This window comes from Dermacentor albipictus, chromosome 1, assembly GCF_038994185.2.
Source record: "Dermacentor albipictus isolate Rhodes 1998 colony chromosome 1, USDA_Dalb.pri_finalv2, whole genome shotgun sequence".
Taxonomy (NCBI): Eukaryota; Metazoa; Arthropoda; class Arachnida; order Ixodida; family Ixodidae; genus Dermacentor; species Dermacentor albipictus.
Genome location: NC_091821.1, coordinates 332,904,345 through 332,920,954, shown reverse-complemented (window position 1 = coordinate 332,920,954; position 16,610 = coordinate 332,904,345). Strand labels below are relative to the sequence as shown.

The 16,610-nt window shown below is 45.5% G+C and overlaps 1 protein-coding gene and 1 long non-coding RNA gene across 2 annotated transcripts in view; one reads left to right on the top strand and one right to left on the bottom strand.

The window, feature by feature from the left end:
• The window catches only part of LOC135910045 (uncharacterized), a 33,478-nt gene that overhangs the window by 1,758 nt on the left and 15,110 nt on the right, over positions 1-16,610 (top strand). The window contains exons 2-4 of the mRNA XM_065442004.2: positions 5,970-6,182; positions 9,277-9,584; positions 16,482-16,610. Of these exons, the coding sequence (XP_065298076.2) occupies positions 5,970-6,182; positions 9,277-9,584; positions 16,482-16,610 (650 nt within the window). The remainder of the gene's footprint in view (positions 1-5,969; positions 6,183-9,276; positions 9,585-16,481) is intronic.
• Positions 8,374-16,495, bottom strand: LOC135910061 (uncharacterized). Its single transcript, XR_010566897.2, has 3 exons — positions 15,848-16,495; positions 10,931-11,161; positions 8,374-8,946 (listed from the first exon to the last, which is right to left on the bottom strand). It is a non-coding gene; the product is annotated as an uncharacterized lncRNA (long non-coding RNA).

Below are 16,610 nucleotides of genomic sequence, written 5' to 3'. Positions count from 1 at the left end.
GTTGAAGTACGGTGCTCTTGTGCGACAACATATTTTTACTCTTCGAGCTTGTAGCTTATTATGATACCAGGCCGTTAAAATATCAAACGTATCTGTTTAGGGACGAGGATCTGCTTAACACTTATGCTCAGGTGAAGCCAAACGTTCAGCTACTGGCAATGCTTCCTGATAAAGTACAAGGACGTATGATTGCAACAGAAGTAGTGTGTCAAGGGTTGCGTGCATATGCACTGTCTCTGACCGAGGGGCACAACCTGCGCTTTGTTTGCCATGAACGATTAAAATATTACATTGCTACAACAATACTTTCGGCATGCGCATCTCTGAGAAATTATTGCTACGAGGAATTAAATCGTGTATGGTATTCTAATCAATGACGTAGAGAGCCGCTGTTTTCTGATTTATTCAGTGACACGGAAAAAATGTCATGGAAGCTGCATGCTGGACGATAATTTTGAAAAAAATCTTCAGTAGTGTAAGTCGACAGCCTTGCATTCTTCTCGTAGCTACAGGGTGATAATATTTAAGTTAGGCGGAATCTTAAAAATCGCCTGTTGCAGATAACATAATTCTAGCCTTTGAGCTTGATTATTCACAGGCAGACATCATCTGCAAGAGAAATCGAAGAACATATTCGAGTAATAAACAATAGTTCCCTAATTTAACTTCTTAATTACTTTAAGCACACGTGACAATTTACGAAGTGTAGCCAGTGAGCTTGCAAGACGCATTCACTTGGAATGAATTTCCAGAATGACACCAGTTTGGAGATATGCACCATCACAATCGCCGTAAAAAATGCACTGTTGTACTACTTACTTTTTTTAACGCGCTATTTTATGCATTGAAGCCCAGAAATAACTGGAACGCCCATGTATGTTGTCGCACACTTTCGAATTAATATACCAAAACTGGTGTCTTCCTGGAAATCCTTTCAAGTGGATATGTCTTGAAAACACACCAGCTACAATTTGCAAATTGCCATATGCGCAGTAAAGTATAATTAAGCTTATTAGATAACTTTTGTTAATTAGTTCAATATGTGTTTCCATTTCTCGTGCTAATAATATCCGCCTCTTCGAGTAATCAAGCTGAAGGACAATAATAATGCTATTTTCCACAGGCGATGCTTAATAATGTAAAATTTAAAAATGATCACCCCGTATATAGATCGAGTACGTTACCCGCCGTGGTTGCTTAGTGGCTATGACGTTGAGCTGCTAAGGACGAGGACGCGAAATCGAATCCTGGCCACGGCGGCCGCATTTAAATGAGGCCGACATGTGAAAACACCCGTGTACTTAGATCTAAGTGCACTTAAAGAACCCCAGTTAATCCAAATTTCCGGAGTCCCCGCTACGGCGTGCCTCATAATCAGATCGTGATTTTTACAAGTAAAACCGCATAATTTTCTTTAGATCGAGCACGTTGAGTGATACTTTGAGACAGTTTTAATTTCAAGCCATATATTTTTTTACGATATTTAAGGAGGTAACAAGTGCTTTGGTCGTCGCCGAGGCGAATCACCGTGTTCCTATCATGTTAAGCTCTTCAGAGTTTAATAAGCGAAAATAAAGTACTTGCAACCCATGGTTACCGGCAGCAATTTGCTCATTAGCGCTCCTATGAAAGATCTACCTGCCGTCGTTCCTAAAACCAATCCAATGCTAAGATCAATTAGTCACTTCAACACACTGCCATCAAATCCATTGACGGCAATTTCTATCCTCGTACACATGTTGTTCTTCGGGCGTACGAACCATACGTGCCCGACCCATCGATAACGCAGCTGTTTTTAGCGCCGATACCTCTCCTGCTTATATGCTGCGATAGCCTTGACGTCACGCTATTGTTCACGGCGGGCGTTTTAATCTCTTCCGCATTTCGACATCTGCGCCGCAGCACTGCACCTGTATGGGTTTGTTTAAAACTGCCAAGTCCGTTTCTGTTGCTGGACGCTGAAAAAAACCACGGAAGGTTAGTCATATACAGCTTTCGCTGTAAAATTCACCGGCTATTACGATACTCCCTAATGTAAAATTTGAGCGCAGCTCTGTACGTGTTTCCATTTCGCGATATCTTGGTTGGCGCGGACAATCTGTCTCGTGCGGCATGTTGCAAATGGAGCAAAGTGTGGCGCGATTCACAGCAGCCGCCGCCGACACACCTCCCAGACGACGCGCGCTACTCTGGCGCCATCTCGTAGCCATCGTCGCCGCACTACGCCTTCCTTCTCACGCTATCGCCATACGCTCTTCCGCGTTCCGCCTCATGGTTCCGCTGCACCCGCCTCTCCGCTTTCCTCCTTGCGTTTTTCATTCGCCGCTGCTCTCCGTGTTCGCTTTCATCTTTGTGCTCTTCCGCTTGGTTACGCCACCACCGACGCCGACGCAGGAACGGGTGCCCAAAAGCTGCGCTCTAAAAAAGTGCATGGGAGGCCAACACTTCAGCAGTGACGATGAAGTCATGCAGGTCACTGAGGTCAATGAGCAGGTCAGCAGACACGACGATGAGGTTCATAAATGCGACCCAAGGTACAATATTTCTATGCTGCCGGCATCTATTGGCCGCTGAAACTCCGGGATAAGTGCGTCAGTGTCAAGGGGCTTTAACTTCAAAAATGGTGTCACTTCTTCATGTCTAAACATGTTTCATTATACTAAAAAGCAAAAGTCCGTGTTTACCATGAGCACGCGTCGTATGTGGGTCACGGCGTACTGTATGGCGTACTCAGAATGCAACTGTGGGCAGCTGTGACTTGATTACGGCGGCTCGATGACGTCGGTATGCCGAAGACACGCGAGATGCCAACAGTATGTTAGCTTGGGCCAGTTGGCGATTGCCGGAACTCATTTTCTTGGAAGCAAAAACGACGACGCGCGAAGACACAAGAAAACACAAGTTGTCATTGGAAGTAGTGCATCGTCCGTTGTGTTCGTGTTTTCTTTGTGCCTCCGTATTTCGTCGGTTTCACGCTAAATAAACTTTCAGTGATATGTAACACTGTTACATGCGTAATCTTGAATACGCTTGAGTCGATACAAGTAGAACTAAATCCGGATCGAGCGCTTCGCCACGTCCTTTTCCAGCATGCTTGCGTTCGATCATGTTGAACGCTTTGCAGGGACAGGAAGATTCGTCCTGCTACTGGAATACATCCTGGCGCCATCAACGCCTTTACCTGGCAGTCGCTCACCATCTGAGCTCACTTCACACAGGCCCAACTGCGGCACTCGTCCTGTGGTTCTTTCACCCCGTCCGTCTTTTTTTTTTTCGCACTGTAACCATTATGGGCACACGATCACGCTAGCTACGCCCACATTTACGGCACAACAAATGTCTTTAACAACTCTGAATTTCTCCGTGCCATCCGTTTATCTAACTGACTACCGGACTCCCAATCTAACTACGATAGGTTCCGTCAAAATCTAGAAAGTCATATTGCAAACCCAAACGATTGAGCACCCTGCATGCTCACCATGATATTCATCGCAGTTGTGTAACTTTTTTCATCGAAGTGATGGTATTGATATTGTTATCAGTGGTATTAAATTTTGGCATTATATGACTTTGTTGCTGTTGTACTATTGCATTATATAACTTCGTTGTACTTTACTACGCTCTTTGCTGTACTACTACTGCACCATTCTCGCTTTTCTTTTGTACTAAATTTTTCCCCACATAGTTGCATGTATTGATGTTAGATGACTAATTTGTTATTATACTACACAATGAAGGACATTTGCAGCTGTTTTACTTAATTCAATTGTATGTAATATATATTTTTTTGCTCGTATGGTCTCCCTTAAGGAATGCTTCCCACGGAGCCTGTAAGCTGTTCTAATAAATAAATAAATAAATAAATAAATAAATAAATAAATAAATAAATAAATAAATAAATAAATAAATAAATAAATAAATAAATAAATAAATAGGGTACTATAGTAGTTGGCAGCCCGCGGTCCAACTGATCAACGTTTCGAAACACAACAGTTAACGAGCAAGTCAGACTTGCAGAAACCAGCAAGGTGGAGGAAGCGTCATGAAATGAAAAAAAATGCGGTTCACCAGAAGATACAAATTGCGCATTTGGCAATGAAAAGCGCACGTTCTTCGATCGCGCTCTCGAAGTTCCAATGCAAGACCAAGCTCAACGGGCATAAATTATGCCGGCGTAGCAGCCGCGTAAACAAGTTAGCGTGGTTGAGACCCGTCTGCCGGCCTCTTCACTGTTGGATGGCGGGCCGGACTCCGTGAGCACCTGTTGCGGCTTTCCGATGTCGCCGACACCGGTGTCGCTGCCCACACCAATCGCCGTGCAGGCGCCGGGCCTCACCAGCCCGACTACAGAGAAAAGCGTACGTGCGCCGCCTGAACTTTCTAATGCGGTTGCTACCTCTGCCAAGAAGAAAGAAAGAAGCAGGAAAGAAAGAGCCGGCATCTAGGGGGCAAGTGGAGAAGGCGCGCGCTTTCTGCAATCAGAACTGCGTTTAAGAGCTCAAAGAAAATAACAAAATGAAGTAGCAATACGCTGAGTGAAAATTGCGCCCGATTGAAGTTTATTAATAGGATTGACATATAGAATCTGGTACATACTTAAAAATATTAAACGAGACCAGCGGGTCAGTAGCCCACTGAGCGTCATTTCCGTAGCTCACGATTGTTTGGGGCCAGAAGAACGATCAATGTGCCTCCATTTAGCTCACGTGGCCCAAACTGGTTGGTTCAGCTGACGCGACAAGCGCCGACGGAGGGTGTCGGAGAGACACTGAGCATGTGCTGGTGGGCTAGTTGGTTAAGCATGATTACTAAGATGGCGCCGAATAAAACAACACACGAAGAAGGGAGACACGAGACAAGCACGTAGGCGCTTAAGCATGATTACAAAGACAAAGCGCCTACGTGCTTGTCTCGTGTCTCCCTTCTTCGTGTGTTGTTTTATTCGGCGCCGTCTTTGTAATCGTAGTCGGAGAGAAGCAGAAGTAGCGCGCGGACTCGTAGGAGAAAGCTCAGAAAAAAAAAGTGATTGAAAAGTGAGTGAAAAGTGAAAAAAAAGTCTCACAACTTGGAATAACACACATTACGGACTGCTTTCAGTTCAAGAAATTAGGAATGAATATGTTTCTTACAATTCAGTTGTTTTCTGTATGTATGAACGCCCGACAGAGCGCTTGCAGTGCAAGTCATGTGCCGATTTAGAGAGAAATGAAAAAAAAAGAAACAGTAATTGGTGTGACAATGGAAAATGGCGTGTTGGAGTCGAACCGGCAGCCAGTACAGTGAAGGAAAAACCGGCCAGGCCCATACTCTCTGAGTTCAAATATAAGACCAAGCTCAGTGAGGACCAATTGCGCGGGTGTGGCAGTGGCACAAGGCAGCGCGGCCGAGGCCCGTCTCACGCTCTCGCTGGTGGTGTCGCCGGCTGTATCCCTGTCGGAAGGCAGGGCGCTTGGCGGGACTAGGGTGCCTCGATGCACGCCCTAGGCGGGACGGACCCCGTGGACACCTGGCGGCGCTCGCCGACAGCGCAGACGCCGCCATCCACGCCGGCCGGCGTGCAGGCTCCGGTCGACACCAGTCCCGTAGGAGAAAAAAAAAAATTATGGAGTTTTACGTGCCAAAACCACTTTCTGATTATGAGGCACGTCGTAGTGGAGGACTCCGGAAATTTCGACCACCCGGGGTTCTTTAACGTGCACCTAAATTTAAGTACACGGGTGTTTTCGCATTTCGCCCCCATCGACTTGCGGCCGCCGTGGCCGGGATTCGATCCCGCGACCTTGTGCTCAGCAGCCCAACACCATAGCCACTGAACAACCACGGCGGGTTAGGAGAGAAAACCGTACGGGGTTTGATCGCGTCTCGTGAAGTTCCAAAGAAAAGCTAATTTCAATGAGGACTGACAGTGCCAGTGTGGTGGCGTGGCAGTGGTACATCAAGGCAGCGCAGTTTTGCTCTCGCTCTCGCAGGTGGCGTTGCCGACCTTTTCCCGGTCGGTATGCTCCCCGCCTTCGGGCTATGCTGGCTCCAGGGGCACTTGGTTCGGCGTGCCGAGGTCGCCGTCTTCGACCACTCCGCTCTCGCAGCACACGCCGAGCGCCGTGCACTCGCCCGTCATCACCAGTCCCAACCGGCAGTGGCAGGCGCGCGAGCACAAGGTGCTCCACGGTCTCCGAGAAATGGTACGCATCGTAGTGGGCATTCCCAGATGGTGAACGTCGCCTGATGCCGTGCTTAGGGCCAGATGTGTATTTTTTTTCCAGCATTCGCGGTGCATGTGCAACGTGTTGTGAACCTGTGTCCTTAGAGCGAAGCTCTCTTTACCTCTTTCCCCTGGCTTGGCGTCCATTATTTTCTTGTCGAGTAGACTGGGCCGATCCCGCAGACGGCGTCATGGTAAGCTGGGCCGTTCCTGGAAACGATATCGATAAAAACTCGGCTGATCTCGGAGATACTGCAATCAATGGTGGGGACGTGGGGGGCCCCATTCTGATACCAGTGCACAAAGTGCCCTTCTACAGGTTCTGATGTTGTTTGTTACGCGAGCCGATTCTTGAGGCAGTGCAACGAAAGGCCGTGAGCCGATCCTGACAACGCTGTCACATCGCAGTCACTCAGCTGCAGCATGTGACATAGCCTGTGGAATTCCTTGCCTCTTTCTCCCGAGTTCGGCGTCCCGTGTCTCACCTAAGAAGCGCGGCAGTGGGTCTCTCACACAGTTGTCACGCTCGCGTTGGAGTGGCGAGGAGTAAACGTCTCGTGGTGCGGGGGCTTCGTGGAAGGTTGGGGGGATGGGGGGGTGGGGGAGTAAAGAAAGAAGAAAAACCAGCGTTGTAGCGCGTTTGCAAGAATAGCTCTGATGTTGGCCTGAGTGAGCGTGGCATGAAAGCACCTGTGTAGTGGCTTATTTTTGTGCAGTTCTCTCAATTATACGAAGGCACCCGCCGTGGTTGCTCAGTGGCTATGGTGTTGGGCTGCTGAGCACGAGGTCGCGGGATCGAATCCCGGCCACGGCGGCCGCATTTCGATGGGGGTGAAATGCGAAAGCACCCGTGTGCTTAGATTTAGGTGCACGTTAAAGAACCCCAGGTAGTCAAAATTTCCGGAGTCCTCCACTACGGCGTGCCTCATAATCAGAAAGTGGTTTTGGCACGTAAAACGCCATAATTAATTAATTATACGAAGGACGAAGAAGGTATACACAGGACAGGTGCTGACTGTCAACTAACATTTATTTCGGAAACCATGAAGAAGGGAAGCAACCCGCATATCTTGAAACAAAAGATATACAGATAGCTTACGCTGCCGCACGGATATACGGAAATATCCTTGCGGTAGCGTAAGATAAGAGCCGCTGATGCGCTTCAAAATTGAGAATGTGCCCAGAAGACGGCAACGTTCCCGGTGGCTTCGTCACGTGTTTCAGTATACGCATTGCTTTCTTCATGTTTTCCAAAATAAATGTTGAGAGTCGGCGCCTGTTCTGTGTGTATCGTCTTCGTCCTTTGTCTAATTGCGAGCGCTACGCTTTTTGCAAATACACCATGAGCGCTTGCCAACTCGCCCAGTTTTCTATCCTAATTTCGTAGTGGCGCTGATTTATACGTAGCAAATGGTGTTTATTTATTTATTTATTTATTTATTTATTTATTTATTTATTTATTTATTTATTGTATCCTCAGGGCATACAATGTATGCCCTGAGGGTGCAATATGTATGCATTGTATACACTGAACTATGCATACATTGTATATATCAGTGCAATCCTAAAGGAGGCCTACCAACGTCTCTGTAGGCAGGTGCAATAGGTCATGCCTCTGCAAGAGGATTTATTGATTGAAAGTATATTTTATTGTCACTTTTGGGCTGTTAGTTAGCTGCGATGACTGCAAAATTCTGAGAGGAAAGGAGAGGTGGAGAAACGTTAAACGTCAAGCGTTGCGTTTCGTGCTTCTCAGTACCCATACTTGACATTATGTCTTCACCGCGAGACCGACACGTCTCGGTATTGAGAGAGCGATGGAAGCCATCGTGCGAATAAATATGCTCGAAAGTGAAACAGGGACCGTCATCCACTTCGTTAAAGAAAGGAAAAAAAAACTTAGTTCACTCTCGCGTATTGCTTCAACATAAGCAATATGCATGCATGACATCAGTATAGCATTTACATAACGTAAACATGACACATACATAACATAGTACGCCCCACTGATGTAACATCAAACAACGTCAACACATTTAGCACTAATACAAGTATCTGCATATAGGAGCTTCTGCATAGTCTGCGTTGGAACCGAACACACGCTTTTGCAAAGCGGCTCTTGAGTCCCAAGGATTAGCGTGCGGGAGAGAGCCCAGGCAGAGAACGACACGTAACGAACAACAAAAGTTTAATTAAGTCGATACCTAAAGAGCGGTCAGCTCGACTACATAGCTGCTTGTAATCAAGAGCGAAGGCTCATGCTGTTGCTGGCCATGGGCGCTTTTTATTAAAACGCGTTGAATAAGAGGGCTTTACTCTTTATTAGCCCCGAGCACTACCTTCAGGGGCGCTGTGAACGTCGCGCAACTATTATATTGGAGCCGTTTGTTAGCTCTAGTTAACTGTACTGGTCGTTTAAAATAGCTTTTTAGCTTGTTTTCGTTCGTAAAAATGATAAGACGGGCTCTTTCCTAGACAACATTCTATTTCTCAAAAGTGTCCAGTGACATACATTACCTCTTCAGACGAATGCTCGCCAAGCAAAAATTTCCGCCATTACTGTGTGCGCTCATGCGTCAGCGCACACACGGTCAGTGTAGGCTAACTGTCAGCGTTGAGTGGCCAGTGTCGACCAAACCTGTCGAGAGCGGCGCTGATTGTCGTTGCTTCGACGCGGCGCCTGGGCACTGTTCTAAGCCATGTCTTCCGACTGACGTCGACCGCCACACCGGACCAGGCGGATGCTGCAAGAAAGCACGTTGCTGCACTTAACTCGTCTAAATGCAGCCTCTCACATCGTATAAAGATGGTGCCATTACTTGGCCGTCGCCAGCCTATTCGTGCCGGTGGCGGCACACGTGCATGGAAGTTGTCCTCCGTGGCAGATCTGAGCCCACTACGGTGGTGCGGTGTCGTGGGAGACACTGAAGGAGTGAGACCGAGCCATCCAACAACCCGTTAGCGGCTGCCGCCGCAAGGTTAACTTTGCGAATAAATTTTTTTCAGTTCATTTGTAGCGACAACTGTACACGTTTTGCACAACCTGACTGCACAAAACGTGCTTCCCCACGCAGGCTCACAGCGCACTGCAGCTGCCCGGCACCCTGTCACGGCAATCTGGCGGTCAGCTCGACAAGGTCGCGAAGCATTCGTCGGGTGTAACTGTCACGCTTTGCTTGATGCTCATTGTGGTGCTGGTAGCGGCGCTGGTCGTATTGCGGCTTCTGTGGTCCTCGGCTGGGCTAGTGCGTCGCGGCCAACGCTGCGAGACGTACGCGTGCCGCGAACACGCGTCCCAACTGGGCGCCCACCGTGAACGCGAGCCCACCGCTAAACCCTGTGAGGACTTCGGACGCTTCGTGTGTTCTGGCTGGCCCCGCAAGTAAGATACCGGAATTAAACGTCTTCTCAGTCTTGCGCAACAGGAACCGTTGGCAATTTCGCACCCATGCCCCAAAGCAAAACCTGCTGAAGGGGTCGCATATTTGCATAATAGCGTTTGGTCTTAAGAGGAAGCTTTAGCTCGGGCCCATCTCTGACGCGGCCTATTCAAACACATGTAAAACGCAAAAACGTTTTTCTGAGATAACCCCTGGACCGATTTTAATCAGATTTGTTGCATTTGAGAGAGAAAGCTAAATTCTAGTGACTGTTGGTAGCGCAATTTCGATTTAGGTCCTGAACATTGTTAAAAAGATTTAAAAAAATTGAAAGTTTGTAAAAAATAGAAGCACGAAGTTTACAGATTCATAGCTCTGCATAAAAAACAGATATCGTGGTTCTGCGAACGGAATCCATTAGATCATCGAAAGCGGACAAATTTGATATGTCATTTTATATCTTACGTGAATTTGTTACGTTGTTTACAAGGGTTCTGCAAAAGCTGTATTTCCATATTATTACATTTCTTGAGATTCATGTGTAACATATCAATTTTGTCCGCTTTAGATGTACTATTAGGTGCAATTCACGGGATTGTATTATCAATTTTCGTTGCTGAGTTACAGAGTTTTAAGCTTGATAGTACCGTTTTTTGAGAATATTCGATTTTTGCCAATTTTTATTTAAAAATTGACGACCTAAATCAAAAATTCGAAACCAACAGTCACTATATTTTAAGTTTTTCCTTTAAATGCAACAAACCTTGTCAAATTCGGTGCCGTGGTTGCCGAGAAAAACGAATTCTCCTTTTACATGTACTTAGATAGGAGCACTAGAGCTAAAGCTTCCTCTTAAGTATATATTGAACTTGCAGATCTCTACGAAACAGAGACGATTATGAACAGCGCGGGCTGGAGTTGACGGCGTAGCATTATGTGCCAGGGTTTCCTATTCCTGTCCACTCTGATGAAATATTCCCGAATCGCTCCAATTTGAGATGCATAAGAATTTTGCAGCTAACTAGCATATACATAGCGTAAGCTGGCGCAAGCGCTTACGCCTAAGGGAAACAGAACCATGTCGTGATGTTTGCTGCGCTATACTGTTACGCAAAGGACAAATACAAGAAACTGACACAGATGTGCGCTCATGTATATCAGTTGCATGCTTGTATTTTGTACTTTGCGTAACAGTACAGTAAAAAGAACGATGTTATAACAACTAGTCCCAGTCGAAACTTTATTGAAAGAAGGGGCTACGGGAACTTTGCGGATGTTAGCTTAGGTTAGGTGCCGGTGTAGGTTGGGTTAGGAGGTTAGAGTTATGCCAGTTGTCCAAATGACTCACCGTGGATTGTCGGCGCCAGTTCTTAGCACAATTGTCCTCTTTAACATGAACGACGTGTTCTCGGGTGAAGTTCATGAGTGGGGTGCGAATCCAATACCGCCAGGCCATCGTTGCGCTCGAAGACGGCGCTCTGGATAACACTTGCGCAGCTTGAACTCTCATCGTCGCTCTGTGGAGACCTGCAGCGCCGTAGAGTTCGAGTACGCGATCGCCAGACGGTACAGGTGACATCTGCAAGTGACAGTACCTTGTCCTATGACAAAACGTTTGTTCACAGCTCACTGCGAAGTGAGTTGCTGTCAATAGCGCGAATCACTTTAACGTGGGTGAACTTATACAAGGGCAAAATGCTTCCTGTAAGCAGCCTTATCTTCACTCGCTAAATAGCTTGCCTGTATACTTTCGACTAAGACCAGGGTTCGTTTTAATTTGTTGTTGGTTTCTAATCTTCATAGTCGCACTCGCGTGCGGCCTGCGATGCAGATACGAGATTGCGCGTTCTGTGCGTGAGCAGGCGATAATTGACTGGATGAACCGAGTCGGCGATCCAGCACGCTCGTATCCGTCGGACGTCAACAAGACGCGGTCCGTTACCTACCGGGCCCTGGCCATGGTTTCCACGTGCATGAAGCCCGACAAGCTCGAGGACACAGACATTATGGTGAATTTCATGCGGACCCAGGGCTTCGCGTTTCCCGACGAACAATGGCCGCTGAAACGAGCCAGCTACCGCGAGCAGCTGCGCACGCTTGCTGTGCTGGCCGTACATTTCATTTCATTTTCATTTTATTTGTGCCCATTTACAAGCAAATGGAGGGGGCCAAGGTAAAAGCTGCTTATTGGCAGCTTGAGTGGTCCCTGGCCCCCCTTACATATTGGCAGAACGGTGGCAAAAAACACTTTCAGAAATGAAAAAAAAATAAAGAACAGTGGGTTACATCAAAATAGAAACATTTCTTTCATTGAATGCATATGGTTTTACGGAATCATGGCGATTTAAATGGTAGTTTTCACCAGACAGATGAGCTCCGATGGTGTCAAGGCATGGATGTCAATGCCGGCTTCTAGGTAATAATTTAATAGCCGTGGCAAGGTATTTGCGACCATTTGATGGCCGTAATTTGTCCTCGAGAAGGGTATGAGCCATTTTTCATGGCTGCGCGTCTCATATGTAGGTGTATTCTCTTTTAAGTTTGCTATATTTGTAATTAGGTTGCTTCTATTTTTTACCTGAAAGTAATAGGTGCGTAGGAGGGTTTGTTTGTAGAGATGATGACTTTTTGTTATGTTGTACTTGCTAAAAAGATTCTCAGTGTGTGAGTTGTATGGCACATTTGCGATAGCGCGTATTATCTTTTTTTGCATCAATAGTATTTTAGAGTGATTGGAAACTGATGTCGTGCCCCATACAAGATGGCAATAATTTACATGCGAGGCAAATAGTGCATTATAAATGATCAATTTAACTGACATTGGTAAAAGGTAGCGATTTCGATGTAGTAAACCTGTTACGCGGCTGAGTTTCTGCAGTACAAAATCCACGTGAGCGTCCCATTGCAATGTGTCGGTGAAATATACGCCAAGTACTTTTACCGTGTCAACAACCTCTATTTTTTCAGAGTTATAAAATATGTTGTGGGTCAATGGAGTACATGTACCTCTTGTTTTAAAGATGACTGCTTGTGTTTTATTCGAGTTTACTTTTAAAAAGTTGTCCTGGCTCCATTTTGAGAGATGGGTTAGTAGGTTGTTCGCTGCACTAATGAGGCCTGTAAAAGAGTTGTTTGATAAAAAAACACTCGTATCGTCTGCGTAGTTTATGAATTTTGCTTCTCGGTGGATAAGAACTATGTCGTTTATGTAGATGTTAAACAAAAATGGGCTAAGGATACTTCCCTGAGGGACACCTGTTAGTATTTTTCGTGTAGATGATATGTTAGTGTTTATAGCCACATATTGCTGTCGATTTCTAAGGTAGGATGTCAGTAACTGAAGAGGAAGGCCTCTGATGCCATATCTTTCAAGCTTAAGTATTAGGAGGTCATGGTTTATGCAGTCGAATGCTTTTGTGAAATCTATGAATAGACCAATTACAAGTGACTTATTTTCGAGGTTCTGCAGTATATATTCTTTTTGTGCTACTAGTGCTAATTCTGTTGATTTGCCTTGTTGAAAACCGTATTGAGCGTCTGTTATTAGTTTATGTTTATTGCTGAAAGATGTTAATTGGTTTAGAATGATTTTTTCAAGACCTTTAGAAAACTGCGGGAGAATAGATATCGGACGGTAATTTTTTAAATCAAGCTTGTCACCTTTCTTATATAACACAATTACTTTTGCAATTTTCATTTTTTCGGGAAAAGTACCTGATGTTATGCATAAGTTATAAATATAAGCTAACACAGGTGCAATGTCACAAATGACGTGTTTAATAGGTCTTATTTGGAGGCCATCAGCATCGTAGCTGCATGAATTTTTCAGTTTGAGAAAAACTGAACAAACCTCAGTAGGTGTTGTCGGTTGGAAAAAAATAGTGTCCATGGTTGCAGGGAATTGAAATGTACATGGTGGGCTTAGTGATAAATGGGAATCAGTGTCTGTAAAGTAATCATTAAATGCGTTCACTAAATTATCTCCGGTTAAAATGCATCCGTTTACAGAAACTTTCTTTATAGGTTCAGTGTTCTGTTTACGTCCCATTAGTTCATTTAACTTGTTCCACATCTTCTCTGTTTGTCCCTCGCATGAAGAAAAAGTACGTAAATAATAGCGATTTCTTGCATTTCTTAGCTCTTTATTTAATTTATTTCTAAAAACTTTAAAGGATATTAGATCCTCGCTGTTCCGAGATTTTATGAACCTGGCATAAAGCTTATCTCTTTTCTTTATTTTTTTTAAAAGCTCTTTGGTCATCCAAGGTTTCCGATAAGCTTTCTGGTTTCTTTTCTTATGTATGAAATGTTGCGCATAAACAGCTGAGAATTTCTTTAAGAAGATGTTGTATGCTGGCTCTGCCTCGTTTTGTTGAAAAACCTCCTTCCAAGATACTTGTCTCAAGGCATCCTGAAAGGCAGTTAGTGTGTGCTCGTTTATTGTCTGAAATGTTTTTTCAGTGTTATCTTTTTCGGTGTCGTTTGCTCTTGTGTGGATAAACATGACTATTGGCATATGGTCACTGAGAGGACAGTTTAAGACTGCACTAGTTACTAAGAAAGGATTATAGTTCGTTATAAAGAGATCAAGAGTGGTTTTCGTAGTTTCTGTTACTCTCGTGAAGGTTTCAACCGCATTTATACATCCGCTTGCCACAAAAATTCTTTGAAATATCGTTTTCCTAGCACCATCGGAACTCATATCAATGTTGAAGTCTCCTCCTAAGACCACTTTATATTTGTTTTCTGACGCAAATTCTAGCATGCGCTCTAAAAAAATGAAAAAAGGTTCCAATAAACCATCCGGCGGGCGGTAACATACTGCAAAGAGTACGCCCGGTGTTTGTACACACAACATTTCACAATTTTCTGTCATACAAGAATACTCGGCTAACAGTTCACATGTCAGAGAATAATCTATCAGAACAGAGACTCCTCCACCGCGACGTGAGGTTCGGTTTTTATAAAACACTTTTTTGCAAGGCAGGCGAAAAACATCATCAGAGCAATACCATGTTTCGCTTAGCATGACTACATTACACTGATTATTTATATCAGAAAAAAAGGTTTCTAATTCTGGTAGCTTGCTGGAGACTGATTGAATGTTCATATGTATGAAAGACAGTCCCTTCTTTTGAGTGGCCAATAATGTGAACCAATCCTGCTTGCCAATACATCCCAGATGATTCATTTTGGCAAAGAGTCAAATAATAGCAACAACAAATTGGCGTTCATTGCAATAGAGCACGAAGATCATTTTCACCCTTAACGACAACTGCGGATTCGCCGTTTGCCCTACGCACGAGAACTTTTCCATTTGAGTGCCACACGAACTGGTATCCCGCCTCCTTTGCCCATTCTTTAGCAGTGGCGAGGAGTTTCCTCGAGCGAGAGGTTAGGTTTTCGTTAATGAAGATCTTGCCCTGATTGTCTCTTAAGGCTCGCCTTTTCGCAATCCACGCATCCTTCAGTTCCTGCCGTGCAAGACGGATAATAATTCCCCGCATTTTTCCTTGCTTTGCCGGGAGCCTGTGAACTGCCACAACATCTTCCTCGCATAGAGGTTGAAGTTCAAGCTTCTTTGCAAGATCATTTACCCTTTCGAGTAGGTTTTCATTGACAGCCTCAGGTACACCGTGTATCTCAATGTTAAGACGTCTGCTGTGCCATTCAAGTGCGTCTATGTCAGCCTGAATCTGATTGAGCTCCCTCGGAGAAGCGTACTTCTCTATTTTTTCTACTTTCTGTTTGACAGTGTTTAATTCCTTTTCGTGGCTCTCAAGCCTTCGTTGAATTTCATCAAAGTGATCGGAAAGTGTTTGGATGGACTGTTCGATCCCGTCTACCTTGTTTGGCAGACTAACAAGCAAGTTTAGTTTTTGGTCCATTTCAGCAAGTTTTTTGATTATCTCACTTTCATTCTTACATGCTTTAGCAGAGGAGGAGCTTTTACTTCCTGTAGGTTTGCAAGACTCGCACTTCCAATTCTTTTTGAATTGATCTCGTTTGCCCTTGATGGCACTTTCAGCAACGCCGGAGCAGGTACCGCTATGATACGAAAATTCACATTGTGAACAAGTCAGAAACAATTCGCTTTCATCTATCACAGAGCGACATTCACAGCAACGCGACATAGTTTGCAGCTGTGCAGGTCTATGACTTTCCAAAATAGGGCAATGAGAGCAACAAATGAACACAAATTTGTAGATTGGCTGTAGCGGAAAGAGCGCGTTGCAAGATGAGTAACGTAAAGAAAGAAACCAACCTGAGAAACACAGAAAGAGCGATAAGTGCCGTGTCCTTTGCGCTCCACCGCCACAGCCAATGTGATAGGAAACGCCCCCAGCTAGTTACAAGCTGCGCTTCGTCGACGATGGTGGCGGCACACGTGGTCCGGCTTGCGAACAGAAGGCGCGAAGTTCAAATGTCCAGTTTGGCAGAGGCGATGAAAATGCTTTTGGCAGGTAGCACGCTACTGAAGATGAAGCAGCTGGGCAGGTCCAAGAAAAGTTGTACTACAGTGCGGTTGTGGTAGCGTTGGGTCCCCAGCCAACCTGAGAAACACAGAAAGAGCGATAAGTGCCGTGTCCTTTGCGCTCCACCGCCACAGCCAATGTGATAGGAAACGCCCCCAGCTAGTTACAAGCTGCGCTTCGTCGACGATGGTGGCGGCACACGTGGTCCGGCTTGCGAACAGAAGGCGCGAAGTTCAAATGTCCAGTTTGGCAGAGGCGATGAAAATGCTTTTGGCAGGTAGCACGCTACTGAAGATGAAGCAGCTGGGCAGGTCCAAGAAAAGTTGTACTACAGTGCGGTTGTGGTAGCGTTGGGTCCCCAGCCAACCTGAGAAACACAGAAAGAGCGATAAGTGCCGTGTCCTTTGCGCTCCACCGCCACAGCCAATGTCACTGGAGGTTACCACTCTGGTTGGACCTGAAGCTCGTGACGTCATCCCGAGGACCAGGCGAAACCAAGGGAACGCGCATCATCTACGTGACGCCGTCAAGCCTGGCCTACGTATTCAACCG